The following is a 22,791-nucleotide window of genomic DNA, read 5'->3' on the forward strand; positions in this document are numbered from 1 at the left end:
GCCATCTTGAAATTCTTAATATATTTCTTTAAACAAAGAGTTTGGACCTAAATTGGATAGTCACGGATGCAATACATGACTAATATTACACCCTTTTCAGGTTTGAGTCAGATCTAAATCGTCTCCCATCTAAACAACTAGGAGTGTTACTCAATTTCCTGTTGGCCTTTATTCTTTGCAGGCAGGAGAAAGGCTAGGTACCCCCTGCCTCATTACACTAAAGTGGCCAGGCATCCAACTTGCTGTATTTAAGATGTGCAAGAAGTCACAGAATCATTGTACAGGTTTTATGGAAAGGAGCCTAAAGACTAAGTCAACTTCCTGGAACATTAAAATCCAGACGAGTGACTTGCCTAGGGTTACTCAGTGAGAGGTTAAATGAGATGATACATGTAAAGTGCCTGGCACACAGCGGTATACAGAGTTGCTTATGAAAGATTGCTGATCATCTGAGGCAGGAGGATCGCTTTAGCCCAGGTGTTCCAGACCAGCCTGGGCAACACAGTGAGACCTCCTCTCTACGAAAAATTAAAAAATTAGCCAGCCATGGTAGCTCGTGTCTGTAGTTTCCAACTATTTAGAATGCTGAGATGGGAGGATTGATTAAGCCCAAGAGGTGGAGGCTGCAGTGAGCCATGATCCCTCCACTGGTCTCCAGCCTGGATGACAGAGCAAGACTCTGTCTCAAAAAAAAAGAGTGATGACTTTTCAGCTCCAGGTTCTTAGCGTCACACACGCTGGTTGTCTGCTGATTACACGAACTCCTTTGAAGGGCTGTCAAATTTAAAATTTTCACTTGTGTAATGAGCATCCCTTAATCCTGAATGCGGTTTTAATTAACAGTCTTGTATGTGGCCACTTGGTGCCCTTTTTGTTTTAAAATGGCTAAACGTGTATGCAAATTCTTTTGGATTCAGTACGTTTTTCAAAGCTTTTTTTTTTTTCCTGGTACAACTGTTTCATATGTATAAACACTATCCTTTTCATTTTATGGAGAAAGCTAATAATAGTGTTAAATTATAGGGGGCCATTGTTTTGAACTAAGTTCCTGCACTAGGTCTCAACAGATCAGACTAAGAATCAAGAGTCACCCATGCTAAAGTTCCAAGTCACCAAACTAAAACTAAGTTGTATCTGACATTCTGAGAAGTCAGGAAAGAGAGACAACAGCCAATTTTCCAACCAGGCCGTTTCAAAATGCAATCGTCATGACAATTAAGTTTCCTGTTTTAGTCCTTAACCTGGAGTAACCTGATGTTAACCAATCAGTTACTTCTCTACTGTTGTTTCCCTGTCCCCTCCTCGCAGTGAAAGTAATTTGAAGTGACCAATACGCTTTTTGTTCTTCGCTTCTGCTTTCTTCAGCCCTTTTTCTGTCTATAAAGCCAACTTCCTCCGCTCGACTCTTTGGAACACTTATTCTATTTTATGGAATAAGGTGTTGCCCGATTCTATTTTTTGTTTGTTTCCTCAGAGACCCCTGTTTTAGTGTTGCCCGATAACAGAATCACAAAGTCAATCGAGATCGAGTTGTAAAAAATTACAACTACATTTGTCGTAATTTTTTTGCCTTTTGCCAACAGGAATTCCTTTTACATTAAGTATTCCTCCTTTACAGTAAGCGACCACGATGACCCCTTTTTCTCAAGTAAGGATGAGGAAAGCTTCTGTCCACGCCGCCGCCCAGCCTGGCAGACTTGGATTGCATCCTGCGGATGCCACTGCGCATGCCCGCTGGGGAATGACGTCAATCCGAGCTCTCCCGGCCTCCCCAGCGCCATGCTGGGCTCGCGAGCCGCGGGGTTCGCGCGGGGCCTGTGGTCTGTGGCACTGGCGTCGCTGCCGGGCTGGCGGGGCCGCTCCTTCACCCTGGCGCGTGCGACCGGCGCGCCCCACGGTGGTGACTTGCAGCCCTCCGCCTGTCCCGGGCCGCGCGGGCGCCAGCTCAGCCTGTCCGCTGCGGCGGTGGTGAACTCCGCGCCCCGCCCCCTGCAGCCGTACTTGCGCCTCATGCGGTTGGACAAACCCATTGGTGAGTGCGGGCGGGCGGGCAGCCCGGGAATTTGCAAGTAGCAGCCTCCGACTCCGCTCCGCGGAGCTGTCCGCGGCGGCCGGCCCGGAAGTGATGGAAATGAGAGCATGAAAGCTTGGGCTTGGCTGCCGACTGCCGTGCGCCCAGGGGCGAGTCGCTTCGGGACACGCAGTCTGGACAGTCTCCTAAAGGACTCGACAGTTTCACGTCTGTCTGCATCCTGAGCACCTGAAGCGGGGCAAGATAATTCTCTTTCCACAAATACTTGTTTAAATGGTGACTCAAGCGGAAGGTTCCGTTCTCGTGGCCCTCATTTATTTATTAGAATGTTTGATCCTCCCCGCAATCTTGTAAGGCCCACAAAGACAATAATTAAGACAGTTAAGACGCTGAGGAAACTAAGGCTCCTCGTCAGAGCCAGACTAGAAGAACTCTGTGTTTTGATACTGAGTCGGAGCTCTTTTGCCTGTGTCACCCATAAGGCAAAGATTTAATTCATTTGAACGCAGCAGAGACAGCGCTTACGGACTGCCTGTCAGCTCACAATCGCCCCCGACAGGAAGATTTCCCTGACTTTCTTATTTTAATTAACACCTACCAACCTCACTTTCTATCGCTTTATCCACAATTTTTCTTAATAGCACCACTAACCTTATGCTCTTATTGGTTGATTGGCTACTCAAGTAGTGTTAAGTGAATTAATAAGTTCCTACTACATTGTCCGGCCATAGAGATAGAAAGAGCTATGGAAACTCCTTGCTTTCAAGGAACTCTGGTCTAGTTGAAAAAGACTATTTGGTGAGCTAGGAAAATATGGATCAAATATGAGTGGTACAGATAGCAAGTGCTACAGGGAAAAAGAGAAATTGCTGTGGGTCCCTTGCTGGAAAGTTTCAAGAAGAAATTATACTCCAAGGGACAAGTTGATTTTGCAAAGGAGAGAAGAGATCTTAGTGCGAGAAGTATTTTTGCAAAGCACCAAGGATGGGGTGTTAGAACACTACGATTATAAGCCTGACCTGGAACACCAAGTGGGTGTGGAAAATGGGAAACGAGACTAGACAAGAACGGGTCTGAAGAAGCTGGATAACGTGGAGGGAGAAGTGGAGGATGAACTCCAGCCAATCTAGATGATGACATTTGCCATTGCAGTGTATGGGGATGTATTCAAAGGCCTAGGTACATTCACTCCACTTTTGCCCATACAAGACCCAAATTAGGCCTTGCTTTTGGTATTCTAGATTTATGCACGACCTATTTGGGATTAGAGCACTAAGTTATAACAGTCAGCTATTAAAACATAAAAGCCCATTGAATGATAGGGACAGCCCTGACATCATTGGGAGGCTGTGTATGACCCCCATGCATTTTGGGGAGATTCATGTTGAGAGGCATACATTTCCAAGCCCAGTTCCAATCTGAAGCCTGACTATAATTCTGTTCTTGGAGTCTGTGGCATGGAGTGGCAGTGTAGGCTTATAGATGAACATCTGCCATTATTCCCATTTCCCCAGTTAAACCTCTGGCTTCTATCTTAGTGGCTGGACCTTCCACCGTGTAACAGGAGGCAACAAAGGGGTTATGAACAAAACTCTGGCGCCAGACCTCTTGGATGTGAACCTCCACCCTGCTTATCTAGGGACCTTGGTTAAATTACTTCACCTCTCTGGGCATCCATTTATCATCTGTAAAATGAAGATACTATTAATGATAATGTGGACTTTGTGAGGTCATGAAAATTCATTAATAGATGTTAAGTGCTTAGAACAGTGCCTGTCATAATATGTGCTGAAGAAACAGCCATTATTATCTTAGAAGTGGGGATTGGAGAATATGGTACTTACAGATTGTATATGTTAGGAAGATACTAGCCTGCATGGTTTGGTTCTAAATAAGGTGATCATTACAGGATTTTTCAGAAAACTACATAGTACAATGTTAGAATTCATTTGAACCCCTAACACATGCCAGGAACAATAATTGACAGGAGTAGAATTCCAGGTTTGATAATTCTTTATTTAAATTCTTATTTTGTGGGGTAATTGTATGTTCATTGTTTTACTTTATTGAAGTTATAGCTTGTTACCTTCGTTGATCAATAGCAGGTTTCATTGTTTTTGAGAAGGCAATGGTTTCTTTCAAATGGGCCAAACTACCTTATTCCGGAAAGTTTCAGCAGGTGGCACTCTTTCCACCAAATTGGAAGTGTAATTTTTTGTTTTACCACATTTATGGGTGATGATATCTTAAAGATCATCTGTCTTTGATCTGCTCATCACCCCTCAGAACTTGCTCATTTTATTTCATCTCCCATAGAGTTTTTTTTTTTTACAAGAAACATTTCTTTTTGCAATGTACTTGTCTCTTGTCTGTGCTACCTCTGCATCTTTCTTCACAGAAAAGTGTGGGGAATGAAAGTGTCATATGGAAGACAAAAAAATGTTGCAAAGAATCAGTAGGGACAAAAGAACAGGTGAAACTGAAGTGTATGGAGAGATTTAGGGTGTACAGAGTGACAGCGTTGGACTTAGGACACAGACTGCAGCCAGACCATCTGGGTTGGAATACCACCTTGGCCACTTTTTACCTGTGTGGTCCTGGGCACAATTACTCCCTCTCCGCATCAGTTTCTGTACTTGTAAAATGGTTGTAATAAAAATAGTGCCTATCTCATAGGCTTGTTGTGAGAGTCAAAAGTGTTCTTTGAAACCACCTGGTACAATAAGGGCCATGTATCTGTTATTATTGTTACAACATCATCATTAATATTGTCAGCTCATAACGACTCTTTGAGGTAGCTGTTCTCTTCCCTCATTTACAGATGAAATGAAGACTTAAGCCTTAAGATACTTTACTGTCTAGTGTCACTCAACTTACAAGTGGCAGACATAGAACTGAGAAGTCTTATTTTCCCCTTCACTGTAGGAACCCATGTCATCTGTAGGGGAGCTCTGCAGATTCCTATCAGTAAGTGAATATGGTACTTTTAATACAGATTTTTGGCCAAGCAAGTTTTGTTCCTGATAGAAAACACTATAGGTGGTTACACATCTTTCTGTCTAGAATTTTTTTCTTTTTAGTGGAACCTTTAGTTCTAATTGTACCAGGAAATAATAGCTGTGAAGTGGTATTCTTTCTTCTCTAGCCTAGGAGGATAGGATCAGCTATTCCTCTGTCCCTTGTGAACTATACTCAGAGCTCCAGGGTAAAGAAAGTAGTTACGTCTACTATGTTTTACTTAAACCACTCTGTTTATCTGTTTCCTCATCTGTAAGATAGGGTTATTAACAATACCTACTATGTAAGGTTGTTACTTGGGAGGCTGAGGCGGAAGTATTGCTTGAGCCTAGGAGTCAGAAGCTGTAGTGAACTATGATCTTGTTACTGCACTCCAGCCTCAGCACCAGAGCCAGACCCTATCTCTAATATAAATATATAAATAAATAAGTTTAATATAAAGATGTCATTGAAGATTAAATACGTTTAGACATATAAAGCATTTAGAACACTGCCTGACGCTTCATGAACACTCCGTAAATGTTAACCATTGTTACTGTGGGGTGTACCAAGTATGAGTCTGTACAGGACAACCTGAATTTAGGTCTGGACTGGCCATTTCTCAAGGTGTTAGCTTGAGGCTTCTCCTTAACTTTTTTTTCTGTTGTGGAAATGTAAATCCCCTTTGGAAAAGACACTCTGATTCCTCTCTACCGCCTCCCAAAACTAGCTAACTAACTTGGACGCCTTGTTTTATGCCTTTGAAGGACCCTGTTCTTGTCCTGTTGTTGGATTGATCTTTTATTGTTACTGCTTATTTAACTGCATTTCTTCCTTTTGATTTATGAGCTGCATGAAGGCAGAAGCCACCTCTGTCTTAGCCACCATTGTATTCCCAGTTCTTAGCACAGTTCTGGCACAGAGTATATGCTTCATCAATATGTGTAAATGAATACAGCTTAAACCTAGTGAAGCTTAAACATGATTCCAGAGACTTTGGTCATTTGACCATTTTTGCTTCAGGATCTGAACTTTCTTTAGCCCCAGATCCCTTTTCTCTTGTATCCCTCCATAGGGAAGGAAAGCTCAGAATGTATCTAATAGGCAGCATATCCAAACATCAGTTGAAAGACTTTCTTTTAGAAGTAGAATATTAAAGTTCATATTTGAAGTCTTTTATATAATCTATTTGTTTTTGTCTTAATTTCGTCTAGTTTATTGGTTAAGTACTAAGAACTAACCCCATTTGTACTTGTAGCTGCAAAGTACTCAGTTCAAAATAACAAAAAATCTAACACTTATAATCCCAGCACTTTGGGAGGCTAAGGTGGGAAGATTACTTGAGGCCAAGAGTTTGGGACTAGCCTGAGCAACATAATTACCTGGGCGTGGTGGCTTGCACCTGTAGTTCTAGCTACTTGGGAGGCAGAGGCAGGAGGATCACTTGAGCCCAGGAGTTTGAAGCCACAGTGAGCTACAATTATGCCATTGCACTCTGGCTTGGGTGACAGAGTGAGATGCTGTCTCAAAAAAAAGATAAAAATTAAACTAGACCATCTTAGTGTATTGTACTAACAATAGTAAAGGAAATTTTTGCTAACTTTTTTGAGTAGGTAATGTGTGTATATGATACAATATTCAGAAGGTGCTAGGGTGTAGAGTGAAAGGCAAGTCTCTTACCCCTGTCTCCTGTCCACACAGTTCCCCTCCCTAGAAGCAACCATTATTATCTGTTTCTGGTGTGTTCTTCCTGACATGGTCTGTGAGCATATTAACACTCGTGTATGAATGTTTTATATGTAGGTACATATATATATTTATATACATGTATAAACACACAATAAACAATTTTTAAGTTGTCCTTCACAAAGGTAGGGCCATTTTGTAACCTCATTAGAAATACATAAGAGTGTTCAACTCCTTCGAGTGCGTTGTCAGACATTGGGTTTTGCCATTGATAGGTGAACATTTTTATCTCAATGTAGTTTTCATGTGGTTCTCAAAGTTGAGTATCTTTTCATACGTATAAGAGCCATTTGTATTTTTTATGTGAATTTTTATTATGTGTTTTGTCTAGTTTTTAATTGAACTGTTGATCTCTTTCTTCTCTGCATTCTGCATAGTAAGGAGTCCTTTGTGATTTGAGTTGCAAATTTATTCTCTCAGTTTTGTCTTTTTTTTTTTTTTTTTTTTACTTATAGTGTCTGTATTTCTTTGGTATGTGGTGTTTAAACAAATGAAGACAGTTAACTGACTTAAATGTATACCTTTTTTGTCTTTTTATTTTTGCTTAGGAACCTGGCTGCTGTATTTACCATGTACCTGGAGCATTGGTTTGGCAGCTGAACCAGGTTGTTTTCCAGATTGGTACATGCTCTCCCTCTTTGGCACTGGAGCTATTCTGATGCGTGGAGCAGGCTGTACTATTAATGATATGTGGGACCAGGACTATGATAAAAAGGTAATTTCATCCTGAAAAGGAATAGAGAAGCTCTTCTCAATTCTGCAATAACATAGTGGTATCGCTTTTGAATGCCATATAAAGGAACAAGATCATTCAGTGACTACAGAAATCCAGCATAGAAAGTGCCAGGATCAGTTGAATAGCTGGTATTGCAAAGTGCAGAGTACAATACTTCCTTTCTCAACACAAGAGTAGCCCCAGGGGCAAGGTGTGTACTTTATTATTATAAAGTGAATTGAGAATTTGGAAGACTGAGGATGAGGGAGTTAAAGGTTAGGAGTGAAAGTGAAAAATCCATCCTGAACCTTCAAGTGTCCAAAGATCTGTCATCCCTTCCTTTGAGATGTATTTTAGAGCCCTAACTATTCTTACATAAATCAAGTGAATCAAGGCAGCCCTTGTTAGCGTTTCCTATAATTGTTTCTTTTAAAAACATAACTTTACCCATTTTTTCTCCTTAGAAAAATAATACATGCTTGTTCTGAAAAATGTAGACAATATAGAATTGCAACCAAGGAAAAGTGCAAGTTGTCCTTATCTCCTCCTCTTATCCCCTAGAGAAAACTTCTGTTAAGAGTTTGGTGCATTATTTTTCTCTGGATTTTTTTTGTACCTATTCTAATGCATGTGTATAATTATTTCCTTGTTCTTCAATAGTTATTTTCTCAAGGAAAGGGGCCATCTTATTTGCCTTTTTATCTTAGCAAGTATGCCATAATTAGTACAAGATCATTAAATGCTTGAGTAAATAATTGAAATTTGATTTTAAAAGAAACCCACATTGAATTATAAAAAGTGAATAATCTTACATAAACTTATATAAAGTTAATAATCACTCCTAGTTTGCCTTTTATGTAGTCTGATTTTTCCTTAAGCAAGGCATACCTATAATAATTTTTCGTTAATAGAATAGTGTTACGTGTGTGTGTGTGTGTGTGTGTGTGTGTATTTGAGACGGAGTTTCACTCTTGTTGCCCAGGCCTGGAGTGCAGTGGTGTGATCTCGGCTCACCACAACCTCCGCCTCCCAGGTTTAAGCGATTCTCCTGCCTCAGCCTCCTGACTCGCTGGGATTTCAGGCATGCACCACCATGCCCGGCTAATTTTTGTATTTTTAGTAGAGATGGTGTTTCTCCATGTTGGTCAGGCTGGTCTCGAACTCCCGACCTCAAGTGATCCATCTGCCTTGGCCTCCCAAAGTGCTGAGATTACAGGTATGAGCCACCGCGCCTGGCCATTAATATATTTTTTAATTCAAAAGCATTTATTGGGTACTTGCTATGTGGAAGACCCAGTGGCAGGTTCTAGGATTGCATTGATGAAATACAACATTCCTGACATTCAGGGTTTAGTAATTATAATACAGCAAAAGTCTTTTGAGAATAGTATTCACCAGGGAACTCGCTGAAGACCACTTACCTCAACCTAAGGGAGAGGATTAGAGATAACTTTCTAGGCAGGGGTGACCTTTGAACTCTAAAAGAATAGGATGGCAAAAAAGAGTGGGCTAGAGGGTGAAGGTTTCTCTAGACAGAGGGAACAGCAGGTCCAGAGGCATGGCTGTGAGATGAGTATTTGTTTGATAACAGCAACTACATGGACTGCGTGTGGCTGGAGGATATGGGGTGTAGTAGAAGAGTGGCAGGAGCTGTATGGTAAAGCATTTCTCTGACACAATTGGGATGCCTTAATTTGCCAGGAGATGCACACTGTCCTTTTTTCTTTTTCTTTAAAAATGTTTTTGTTTTGATGGATTTAGGGGTACAGTTACAGTTGGGTTACATGGATATAGTGTGTAGTGGTGAAGTCTGGGCTTTTAGTGTACCCATATGTAGTATGACCTAATGGGTAGTATTTCATCCTCCGCTTCCCTCCCACCCTCCCACCTTTTGGAGTCTCCAGTGTCTATTATTCCACTCTGTATGTTTCTGTCTACCCGTTGTTTAACTCCCACTTATAAGTGAGAACATGTGGTTTTGACTTTGTTTCTGAGTCATTTCACTAATAATAATAGCCTCCAGTTCTATCCATGTTGCTTTTACAAATGACATGATTTTATTCTTTTTTATGGCCTTGTATTCCACGGTGTATATATACCACATTTTTTAATCTAGTCATCCATTGATGGACACTTCGGTTGATTCCACGACTTTGCTATTGTGAATAATGCTGTCATAAATGTACGAGTGCAGGTGTCTTTTTGGCAAAATGATTTCTTTTCCTTTGGGTCGATACCCACTAGTGGGATTGTTGAATTAGTTGTTCTGTTTTTAGTTCTTGAGAAATCTTCATGCTTTTTTCCATAGAGATTGTACTAATTTACAGCCCCACCAACCATTTATAAGTGTTCCCCTTTCTCCACATCCTCACCAATGTCTGTTTTTTGACTTTCTAATAATAGCCATTCTGACTGGCATAGAAGATGGTATCTCATTGTGGTTTTAATTTGTATTTCTCTGATGATTAGTGATATCTGACTAAGTCCCCAAAAGGAAACACAACAGAAACAAAAATAGACAAATAGACTTAATTAAACTAAAAAGCTTCTGCATAGTAAAAGAAATAATCAGCAGAGTAAACAGACCACCTACAGAATGGGAGAAAATATTTACAAACAATGCATCCAACAAAGGGCTAATGTCTAGAATCTACAAGGAGCTCAAACAACAAGAAAAAAATAACCCCATTAAAAAGTAGGCAATGCACATGAACAGACATTTTTCAAAAGAAGACATACAAGAAACCAACAAACATGAGATACACACTTTCTTGATTTGGAGGTCCACACATCCCGGTCAGTTTTTATTCTGTACACTCTATGAATGAGGCTTCTGGCATATATCACTTCAAGATAACTCTTGAACATGTTAATAGTAGTTCATCACTTAAAAAAATTTCTAGCTTAGTATAAGCCTTCCAGAAAATGAAAAATAGTGCCATAAATTACTAACAGTTTATGAAGCCTGGGTCTGTTTACATAAGTGAACATCTGAGATTAAGTATTTGAAGCCAAACTGCAAAATTCTAAATTGCTTTATCTTATTTAGTAGGCAGACTCTCCCCTAAACGTTTACATCCCACACTTTTGACTAGAGTTAAAACTAATTACACAGATTCTGACTTCTGCTTCCAGGAAGATGGACTAGATGGAATAGATGTATTTTTCCTATTCTTTCCACTAAGTATGACTAAAACCCCTGGACATTATACATAAAAAAAACATAAGAGGACTGTGGAGAAAAGGTGGCAGACTGGCCAGGGACCTCAGTACCCAAAGAATTTCCTAGATTTTGTTTTTCTTCATATATCCCAGACTTGGAACTGAAGAAGCCAGAAATCTGGAAATGTCATTGGGCACAGACAGGAAAAAAATAAAAATAAAAAGCCTACTGGGCAGGGACCTGTGGAAACCAGATTGGGAACTTGAACTTGTAACCTCAGCTGGTAGCAATTAGGCAGCATCTCCCACCCCCTTCTTTTGCCAGAGCAGTGTCAAAAAAAGTCAACTGAAATGAAAGGTTTAAATAAGATTCATAGTCTCATGACATAATACTTAAATGTCCAGATTTCAGTTAAGAATCATTTGTCATACCAAGAACTAGGAAAATCTCAACTTGAGTGAAAAAAAAGACAATCAGCAGATGAACAACACTGAGATGGCAAAGATGTTAGGATTTCTTAGAAAGATTTTTAAAGCAGCAGTCATAAATATGCTTCAGTGAGCAATTACAAACATGCTTGAAACAAATGAAAAATACCACCTCTCAGCAAAGAAATAGAAAATATAAAGGAGAACCAAATGGAAATTTTATAACTGAAAGATAATAATAATTGTAATAATAATTCAGTGGATGGGCCCGACAGCAGAATGGAGGGGACAGAGGAAGGAATCAGTGAACTGGAGATAGAATAATAGAAATGACACCATCTGGAAAACAGAAAATAGACTGAAAAATTGAAGACCTTTGGACTATAACAAATGATCTAATATTCGTTTCATGAGTCTTGGAAAAGTAGGAGAAAGGGGTTGGGGCTGAAAAATGATTGAAGAAATATTGGCTGTAAAAGCCCCAAATTTAGCAAAAGACTTAAGCCTACATATTTAAGAAGGTGAGCAACCTCCAGACACGATAAACACACAGAATCCTCACCTCAATACATTATAATCAAACTTCTGAAAACTAAAGAAAATTTTAAAATCTTGAAAGCTGTGAGAAATACGAAAAGCACAACCATAAGAGGAAAAATTGAATTTGCACTTCATCAACAAGTTTTTATCTGTTAAGGACCCTGTTAAGAAGATTAAAAGGGCTGGACGCCATGGCTCATGCTTACAATCCTACCACTTTGGGAGGCCGAGGCAGGCGGATCACTTGAGGTCAGGAGTTCGAAACCAGCTTGGCCAATATGATGAAACCTTGTCTTTACTAAAAATACAAAAAATTAGCCGGGCATGGTGGTGGATGCCTGTAATCCCAGCTACTTGGGAGGCTGAGACAGGAGAATCGCTTGAACCTGGGAGGCAGAGGTTGCAGTGAGCTGAGATTGTGCCAGTTCGTAAATATTTTAGGCTTTCTCTGTGGAAATTGAACATGTTATAGCTAAATAGCTGATAAGGAAGTTGCTTTGTCTTTTATTTATTTATTTATTTATTTATTTATTTGACACAGGGTCTTGCTGTGTCACCCATGCTGGAGAGCTTGGTGCGATCATGACTCACTGCAGTTTCAACCTCCTAGGCTCAAGCAATCCTCCTGCCTCAGCCTCCCCAATAGCTGGGGCTATAGGCATACATCACCATACCTGGCTAATTTTATTTATTTTATTTTATTTTATTTTATTTTGTAGAGACAGCACCTCCCTATGTTGCCTAGGCTGGTCTTGCACTCATGGCCTCAAACAGTCCTCCCACCTCAGCCTCCCAAAGTGCTGGGATTACAGGCTTGAGCCACACTGCACCCAGCCAGGAATTTCCTTTGTTTGTTTAGAGATGGGGATGGGAGAAAAGAGAATTAGTGGTGGGAATTTTTAGTTCTTTTCAAAGCTGTTTTAAATATGAAGTTTTGATTCCTGCCAGTACTTAAAATGTTGATTTCTCTCTTCATTCATATTTGTGCCCACCATGGGCCAGTCTCTTCACTAAATGTTTAAGTAAATGATTGAGTCATTACATGAAGTTCAGGTATCTGTTTTTATGTTTTAAGGTTACAAGAACAGCCAGTCGTCCAATAGCCGCCGGAGACATTTCAACTTTTCAGTCCTTTGTTTTTCTTGGGGGACAGCTAACCTTGGCACTGGGTGTTCTTCTGTGTCTGAATTACTACAGGTATATTAAACATGTTTCCCACATCATGTATAAAACCTCTCCTTTGAAATGGAGAAAGTAGGAATAAAATGAAATATCTTTATCACAAAGTTGTTCATTTGCTACTTATCAAGCAACTGTAAGTTAGCAAGTGTAAGTAACTCACCACATATTTTTAAATCTGCTTCAAGAATGCTTTCAGCCAAAGGAGTTAAGAAATGAACATTTGGCCGGGCGCGGTGGCTCAAGCCTGTAATCCCAGCACTTTGGGAGGCCGAGACGGGCGGATCACGAGGTCAGGAGTTCGAGACCATCCTGGCTAACACGGTGAAACCCCGTCTCTACTAAAAAATACAAAAAACTAGCCGGGCGAGGTGGCGGGCGCCTGTAGTCCCGGCTACTCGGGAGGCTGAGGCAGGAGAATGGCGTAAAAACCCGGGAGGCAGAGCTTGCAGTGAGCTGAGATCTGGCCACTGCACTCCAGCCTGGGCGACACAGCGAGACTCCGTCTCAAAAAAAAAAAAAAAAAAGAAAAGAAATGAACATTTAATTTGTTTTGAACCACCTTCAGTATTTGTACTACTTTCCCTAAGTGACACAAAGCAATTTCATAGGTTTTCTAAGTGCATGCGTGGATGTGTGTGTATACAGCCACACATATGTGTATAATTTTATTTATGCTGACAGTATCTCTAAAGTAGACTTAAAGCAGAAGTGATTGTACTCATTTTGCAAAAAGAAGAACTATGTCTTTCCCAGGGTGGTGTTACTAATCAATGACTGAAGAAAGAAGTGGGAGGACTCATTCCTATATCTCTTAAATGAGACAAAATGAAACTTTTGTGTATCAGATTGCTATTTACAAAGTACTTCAATGCCAGAGAAGAAAGACAAAAAGAGTTACTTTATATAGAGACTAGACTTAGTTTTGCATGCCTTGCCCTGATAGCATCAATTACATGAAAATACCCTTGGAAGGTTATTTCTGGAAGGGGTAGTGTTAGATAAACTTTGAGGTCCTAAGAACATCTTATTTTATCACGTTTTCACAGGTGTTTCCTTTTTTCTAGAAAAGTAACACCGCATCATGCATATAAGGAGGGATATCTTGACTCTAATTATTAGTTAGGACGTCTCAGTTTATTAGATGCCTTAATGTTTGCAAACAGTTCAGAGAGGCAGTAACATTTGGTAGTTAACATTTGGTGGTGGATAGGTTGGACTCTGGAGCCAGACTACCTTAGGTTTGAATCTGGGCTCTGCTATGACTAGCTATATAACAATTAGCAAACTACTTAGTTTCTTTGTGCTTCAGTTTTCCCATCTGCCAAAAAGGAAGAGAATAAACATTCATATTATAATACCTGCCTTTTGGAGTCATTGTGAAGATTATACTGAATTAACAAATGTGATTCACTTAGAATAGTCCCTAATACATGAAAGTACTGTATGTGTTAGCTATTATTTTGTTTGGTTGTTTTATAACATTTAAAGTAGTTTTCTACTCATCCTTTATAATAGGGAAAGTCAAAGTCTAGGAAGATAACTTACATAAAATATAATTTAAGATAAAATATATTTTCCAATTAGTATTACTTATGTCGTTGTCTTAAAGTATTTCGTGGTTTCTAAGAGGTAGTGGTAATAATCACTTTAATTGTGTTTCCTCTTTTCAGTATAGCTCTGGGAGCAGGATCCTTACTTCTCGTCATCACCTACCCACTAATGAAAAGAATTACATACTGGCCTCAACTAGCCTTGGGTGAGCTTAAAATAACTCTAAGTATTTCCTTTGATACCTGCAAACAACATTTTTATGGAGAGATAGGTAGGTAGATAGGTAAAGATGAAATGACAAATCAGTCATGTGATTTTCCTAACCAATAGTAGATTTTCACATTTTAAAGGAGAGCAGTTGGCTATTTTTATTAGCTAAGAAATATTGCATGTTTATTAGGGTTATCATCATCATCATCATCATTATTTTTTCCTCTCCTCTCTTCCCCTCTCCTCCCCTCCCCTAGCCTCTCCTCTCCCCTCTTCTTCTCTGAGACAGGGTCTTGATCTGTTGCCCAGGCTGGAATGCAGTGGCACAATCTCAGCCTACTGCAACCTTGACCTCCCAAGCTCAAGTGATCCTCCCACCTCAGCCTCCTGAGTAGCTAGGATTACAGGCATTCACAACCCTGCCTGGCTAGTTTTTGTATTTTTTTTGTTGAGACAGGGTTTCGCCATGTTGTCCAGGCTGGTCTCAAACGCCTAAACTCAAGCGATCTGCCTGCCTTGGCTTCCCAAAGTGCTGGGATTACAGGTGTGTACCATCGTGCCTGGCCATCATTGCTTTCTGAAATGCTGTTTTAAAAATCTCGGTATGTCATGAAAAAATGTTTAATGTAGATGCCCTGAAGAATTTGGGGAATGGGGTAGGAAGCCCTCTGTGGCAGGAAAACAAGGGTTAAAGTGTATGTGATAGCCTAGACAGCTCCTGTTCTATGAAGCCTCTCAGGAAGAAGTTAGACAGTCTCTTCTGGGCTACCGTAGGATTCTAATCCGGCACTTACTCATTTCAACAGCATTAATTCAACCAAGAATATGTTGAGAGCCTCCTGTGGTCTCCAGTTAATAAACTGTGGCCCAGCATTTAGCATAGCACTTGGCACAGTGTAGGTACTGAATACATACTTGTTGGTGAAAAAAAAAGGAAGATAGTTAGGTAAGCCAGTATCAGAATCTGTTGCAAAAACGTCTATTCCCAGACTTTTCTATTCCTAGAATATTCCTAGAATGACTCTAGTTCTTTGAATCATTTTTTTCAGTAAATGAAAGAACTAAAAGCAACTCAGGAAACTGATGTGAGCCTGATTTGCGGGGAAGTTGTGGTAGAATATTTATCTTTTTCTAAGATCCTCTCATTGAATGTTCTGTTTATTAAATTTGAAATTATATTCTCAGTATAAGCATTTCCTATCTGTAAGATAATATTAAGAAGCTGGTATATTTACTCCAAACATTTATTGAACCCCTACATTTACTTTGTGCCAGGAATTGCAGCAGGTACTGGGAAAATAAAAATGACTAAAACACACTGACCATCTTTAAGGAGCTGGAGATGGAGATGACAGATCAACAGGTCATTGCAGTACAACGTGGCAGGCAGGAACGCTACGGGACCACAAAGGAGAGGCACTTAATCAGTTAAGGAGGGGACATGAGTGGAAATAGGTAATATAGGAGGAGAAAAGGGGTTTCTGAGAAAAGGTATCTGAGACACATTGAGTTTAAGGTACATGAGCAACTTGCAGGCAGAGAAGTCCAGCAGACAGTTCAGTATGCAGTCTGGAGCTTAGGAGAGTGATCAGGCTTGCAGGTGGAGATTTGAGAGCTGTCAACCTGTAGGTGTTTGTTTACCGTCCTCAGAGACGATGCCCTTGTAGAATAAATCAGTGTTCCTATGTATATTCTTGTTTCTGTAGCTGGTAGGGGAGGCAGAGTGCTAACAGAAAGAACATGGGTTTTTGAGTCAGATCCCAGCATCTACTGTTATTGATAGTGCCACGCACCATACTAGGTGGGATAAATCTTCTCTTTAAACCTACTATTTACTTAATTAGGGGATATTATTCTTTTTATTAGCTCTGTTACTTTAGTTATTCACCTCTCTGAGCCTGTTTTCTTTTTTGTAAAATGGAGCTAATAATTACCACCGAGGGTTGAAAGGGTTTAAGGAAGGAACCCACAGAAAGCAGCACACACTGAGTCTGATACCCAGGAGCACTGAACGCGCTCCGATGCCACTCCTTCCCTTTAGGATTCTAAAGTACCTATAGACTTTCCCCCTTTTTGTGTTTTGCTAATTGTAGGCTTGACATTTAATTGGGGAGCATTACTTGGATGGTCTGCTATCAAGGGTTCCTGTGATCCATCTGTTTGCCTGCCTCTTTATTTTTCTGGAGTTATGTGGACACTAATATATGATACTATTTATGCCCATCAGGTAAAGAAATTATCTTTTTCTTAACTTGGGTTTAGTTGTTGCTGTTTTTAAAGAACCAAATTAAGGAGAAAACCTTTTTTCTTAAATTTGTTGTTGTTTTTTAAGAACCAAATTAAGGAGGAAGAATTTTTTTTCTAAAAAGAAGGTCATTCACAGTTCCATGGCTCCAACAAAATATTTTTTTATGTTTATATGTGTTTACCAAAATTCAACTCATTTATTTTATTTACAAGCAATTAAGTAGTATTTACTATATGCCAGGCACTGTTTTAAGTACTTTACAAACTTAATCCCCCAACAGCCTTCGAGGAAAGTACTGAAACATTAACCTCACTTAACAGAAGAGGAAACATGTGAAGAAGTATTTGTCATGTCAGACAGTGAGTGGGTGGCAGAACTATGATTCAAGCCCAGTGTTCAGACACTGCTTTTAACCACTACATTCTCCTGTCCCTCTAATCGTTGAATTATGCAAGTTTTATACTTGGTGTAGTTAGTGAACATTTTCCTATATTTTTACCAATTCTTTGTCATTGTCGCTTTAAGACTGTGGACTATGAGATAGTCTATGCCCCAATTTAACATGCCATAAATTTGATGTGCCATAATTGAAACAAATTTAACAGTTTCTCTATTTTGACTACTTAAGTTGTTTGAGTTTTCACAATTATAAGTAATATTGTTCTAATCATTAATACTTCTTGAATAGGAGTTTTTCAGTTAAAGTTTTAGAAGTGGTATTATTGACGTAAAGGATTATATGCGTTTTTATAGCTTTTGATTTTGCCTTTTTGATAAATTCAATTCTAAAAACTCATTTTTTTCTTTTACATTTATAAACTTTCCCCCAGCTTTATATGAGGAGTAATTGACAAATAAAATTATGCACATCCAAGGTATACAGTGTGATGATTTGATAGTACATGTTCTGAGAATGCATTTATGAAGTTTTCAAAAAAGTTTTTCTCAGTATTTTTCTGAAATATGATTATGTATTCTCAACCATTTACTTGAAGAATATGTCTGGATTTCATCCTGTTTTCTTCCACTAAACCCCCTATGCCCCGCTACATTTGTAGTATCTTGAAAAGGCAGATCTGTAATCAGCCTTACTTCCAAAGTGAAACTTGACTTATGGTTAGAAGAGATGCCTGTACTTTTTGCAGTAAGGTCTGGAACCAGTGCTTAGGATACCGGTACTCCAATTAGATTAACAACTTCAGGAAAACACCACATACTCATTGGCACTTTTGTGGTTCACATAATTACAGACAGTTTGCACCCTGAAGGCGATTGTAGTATGAAAGGAAAAACAGAAACATCCACAGTCATTGTTATTTGGATTTGGGCCCCAAAGGGAAGCCTGTCAGGTTGCTGTCTGCCTGTAGGTCAGTGCAGAGAGTTCAGCATGCAGCCACTGATCTCACGTGACCATCATTATTTACAACAGTATATGAAGATGCTTACAAGTAAACTTACTGGGAGAAACCAGGCAGCTACATGTGCTTATATCATCAAGACCTAGCTCTACCTAAACAGGATTTGATAGAAAAGGCAAGGGATCGATTGGGCTAGAAGTGGAAAATGAGTGGATGTGGTTAGGTGGTAAGTGAGCATTTTTCTGCATCTGTGACTTTTGCAAGATTGAAACTAAAATGTATGGGAGATTATTGAGATTTGAGAACTCTGAGGTAGAGAGGAGCTATGGGAAGAATTAGAGCTGAATTGTAATCCTAACACTGTAAAAATATAGTTAAGAGTCATTATAGGATTATAACAAATACAATGATATATAGAAATGAAGCTGGATGGTGATTTTAGCAGTGGTATTTAACTTTGATTGACCTGCATATTCATTACTGATCAGCCTGTTTCTGAGTTACTGTCATCTTTCACCGCTTATGGTGTATCTGCATGTTCTTTAAAAGACAATTTCTTCTGAAAGTAGTTAGTGGTAATTGGTTGCACAACCTTGTGAATATACTAAAAAACTCTAAATCTGATACTTCAGAATGTGAATTTTATGGTGTGTGAACTAAATCTCAAAAAACAGTTTATTTTTCTTTCTGATATTAGGACAAAAGAGATGATGTTTTGATTGGTCTTAAGTCCACGGCTCTGCGGTTTGGAGAAAACACCAAGCTGTGGCTCAGCGGCTTCAGTGTTGCAATGCTGGGGGCACTGAGCCTAGTGGGTGTGAACAGTGGTCAGACTGCTCCCTACTACGCTGCCCTGGGTGCTGTAGGAGCCCATCTGACTCACCAGGTTTGACCTTTTTCTTATTTGTCCCTCATACTTCCTTAGTATAAATTATAAAAATTACTTAAACAGTATGCCCTCTGTTTACCTGGCAAGGAACTCCTTAACTACTTGGCTCATACTACCTTTAACAGAGCCCCCTGCCCTCTGGCCTCAACTTATAAGAAAGCTAGCTATAGTATTTTATTTTATTTCTAAACTTTTTTTTGAAACAGGGTTGTCTAGGCTGGAGCACAATAGTGCAATCACAGCTCACTGCAACCTCTAACTCCTGGGCTGAAGTGATCCTCCCACCTCAGCATCCTGGGTAGCTGGGGCTACAGTCATGCACCACCATGCCTGGCTAATTTCTTTTATTTTTTGTAGAAATGGGGTCTTAAGATTTTGCCCAGGCTGATCTTAAACTCCTGGCTTCAAGCAGTCTTCCTGCCTGATCTCCCAAAAGTGCTGGGGTTACCAGTGTGAGCTACCAACCCCAACCAAGCTATATTATTTTAAAAAAATAATACAGGCCTAAATCCAAATTTTCCTCTCTGATTTTCCTGGAATTACTTCTGAATTCATGGTTGGAAAAATTTCAGTAATATCTGAAGCTTGTGGTTTGAGTTGAATTACTCTAAAAGCAAACTGACAGATAAAGCTTTAAAAAAAAACTGGGTTTCTAGTGATGATTAGTAGACTAATTATTCATAAATTTGGTTTCTGCTGGCATAAAGACCAAGGCCAGATAAGACAGGAAATGCAGACCATGTCAAAGTTCTGCCAGCAGAGAGCAGGAAGCTGTCATTTCAGGATATTCACCCACACCACATCCCCTACCTGTCACAAACTTATGTTGAGAATCTACATTGTTGACTTGTAAAATGAATGAACTAAATCTAATTTTGATTAAATCGCTTGCTAATAAATTGACTATATTTTTATATCAATGTTATTGTTATTTTCATTAAACAGAATCAAAAATGTATTCATGGTAGATCACCTGAGGTCAGGAGTTTGACCAGCCTGGCCAACATGAACATGGCAAAACCCCATCTCTACTAAAAATAAAAAAGTTAGCTGGGCATGGTGGCGGGCAACCCCAGCTACTCAGGAGGCTGAGGCAGGAGAATGGCTTGAACCCAGGAGGCAGAGGTTCCAGTGAGCCGAGATCATGCCACTGTACTCCAGCCTGGGCGACAGAACATCTCAAAAAAAAAAAAAAAAAAAAAAAAAAAAAAGGTATTCATGAAGCTATATTTAGATGACTGATTTTATACAGATTATTGCCAGTTACTAGCAGTGTAGGCAAGACTTACATAATATGGTATGAAGGAAATCAGAATCTGATGTCTATAAACCATATGCTGTGTCCCCTCCACTGTTTTCCTCACTGTGAAAACTAAAATGTGAATTGGTGACTTTCCAGGATGTCGCCATTTTTCCCTTCAGAATTTCTCAGCATCCCTTTTTGGTCATAGCTCAGTTCCATGAGGACTGACATTGTCATTTGATTGTCTGGTCTGGATAATGGGTATAGGTTAATATTTAAACACCTGAATATTAAATAGTACAGGAAGGCAAAAATTATTAAGACAATCACAAATATTATAAGAAATACTCAGCCAGGCACAGTGGCTCACGCCTATAATCCCAACACTTTGGGAGGCCGAGGTGGGCAGATCACTTGACGTCAGCAGTTCAAAATCAGCCTGGCCAACATGGATAAACCCTGTCTCTACTAATAATACAAAACTTAGCTGGGCATGGTGTTGTGCACCTGTAATTCCAGCCACTCGATAGGCTGAGGCAGGAGAATCACTTGAACCCGGGAGGCAGAGGTAACAGTGAGCTAAGATGGTGCCACTGCACTCCAGCCTGGGCGACAGAAGGAAACTGTCTCAAAGGAAGAAAAAAGAAATACTTGGAGCCCACTTTATATTTTAAATTGCATTTATGGTCCTCTGTCCAGTTTTTTGTTGTCGTCGTTGTTTTTTGTTTTGAAACAGAGTCTTCCCTCTGTCACCCAGGCTGGAGTGAAGTGGTACGATCTTGGCTCAGTACAGCCTCCACTGCCTCCTGATTTCAAGCAATTCTTGTTCCTCAGCCTCCTTAGTAGCTGGGACCACAGGCACACGCCATCATGCCCAGCCAATTTTTGTATTTTTTTAAGTAGAGATGGGGTTTAGCCATGGTGGCCAGACTGGTCTCGAACTCTTGGCCTTAAGTGATCCACCCACCTCAGCCTCCCAAAGTTCTGGGATTACAGGCATGAGCCACCACGCCTGGCCTCTCTGTCCAGTTTTCGATACAGTGTTTAGAGACGGTCATAGCTATCTTCTAGTATTTAAAGATAAAGGAAATCATGATGATTGTAAGTCTGCAGACCACATAATAAAGAATAGTCCCCCATGCCTAAGGAAGATAGGAACATACATGAGACTTCCTTCGTGTTATTTGCAGGGCTAGCATGGGGAAAAAGGAGTATGCTTGTTCTAGATTACTAGCAACAGATTTAGGTCTGTAGCTCCCCTTCTCTAAATGTAGGTCCCTCAACAGGAGAGATTTAGAAATGTGGGAGGGCATTTTTGGTTATCATAATAAACTAGGAGGGCTGACTCTATGGATGATGGCCAGATACAGTCAATATCTTGTGCTGCACCAGATTACCCTGCATCATAGAGAGTTGTCCTGCCCCAATGGTACTTGTTCTCCATTGAGAAACTGCTCCAGACACTAAAACCACAACTGGAGGGTAGGAGTTGCAGGGAGACGGATTTTAGATCAGTTAGTATAAGGAAGAACTTTCTAAATAGTTAGAACTAAAATTAGTATGGGTTGCCTCACAAGCATTCATGCAGCCCTTAACTGAAAGTTCTTAGGAAACAGCTTGGATGATTCCAACTGAAAAATATGGTAAATTTTTCTTTTTCTTTTTCTTGTTTTTGAGATAGAGTCTCACTCTCTCACCCAGGCTAGGAGGGTGCATTAAGGTGATCACGGCTTATTGCAGCCTTGACCTCTTGGCCTCAAGCAATCCTCCCACCTCAGCCTCTTGAGTAGCTGGGACTACAGGCATGTGCCACCATGCCCAGCTAATTTTTTATCTTTTGTATTTGTATTTTTTGTATTTGTTGTTTCCTCCTCTGTGTTAACATGTTTATTTGTGATGACCCAAAGTCCAGACTAGGTATTAATACAACTTTGTATTCCTCTCTTGCAGATTTACACTGTAGACATCCACAGACCTGAGGATTGTTGGAATAAATTTATCTCCAACCGAACACTGGGACTAATAGTTTTTTTAGGGATTGTCCTCGGGAATTTGTGGAAAGAAAAGAAGACAGACAAAACAAAGAAGAGTACAGAGAATAAAATAGAAAATTAATGAATGAAATTTTTCTAGGAATTATTAAAACATTTTTTTTCAAAATGTAATTAGATTTGAATATAAAATCTGATACAATATGTTAAAGAATTAAGAACCTGAAGATTTAGAACATATTTACCTGGATTTTAATTCAATTATTTGCTAGCAAAATTCCCCCGTGTCACAGAAACCAGGGACTCTTCAGGATTTGAGATGGCCTTGAGTATTTTACTTGATACATTCTTCTGCCCATTGTAATTCTCACCTGAAGTTATGAGGATTGTACAAGTTTTGGCACTTTAGAAAAAGCCTGATGTGGGTCTTTCGTAAATGAATGTCTCTATAAGAAAATGGACTCTTTTTTAAGGGAAAAATAAAAGCTGCTGTGGAAA

At 39.7% G+C, this 22,791-nt stretch overlaps 1 protein-coding gene across 1 annotated transcript; it reads left to right on the forward strand.

Moving 5' to 3' along the window:
* Positions 1 to 1,615: 1,615 nt before the first annotated feature.
* On the forward strand, positions 1,616 to 22,791 carry COQ2 (coenzyme Q2, polyprenyltransferase). The gene is given in 8 exon segments (XM_002808408.4): positions 1,616 to 1,757; positions 1,760 to 2,032; positions 7,324 to 7,490; positions 12,697 to 12,818; positions 14,474 to 14,559; positions 16,658 to 16,791; positions 18,868 to 19,056; positions 22,253 to 22,791. Coding segments are annotated over 8 exon segments (1,263 nt in total). The 5' UTR covers positions 1,616 to 1,630; the 3' UTR covers positions 22,418 to 22,791.

The sequence above is a fragment of the Macaca mulatta genome, chromosome 5 (genome assembly GCF_049350105.2).
Source record: "Macaca mulatta isolate MMU2019108-1 chromosome 5, T2T-MMU8v2.0, whole genome shotgun sequence".
Lineage (NCBI taxonomy): Eukaryota > Metazoa > Chordata > Mammalia > Primates > Cercopithecidae > Macaca > Macaca mulatta.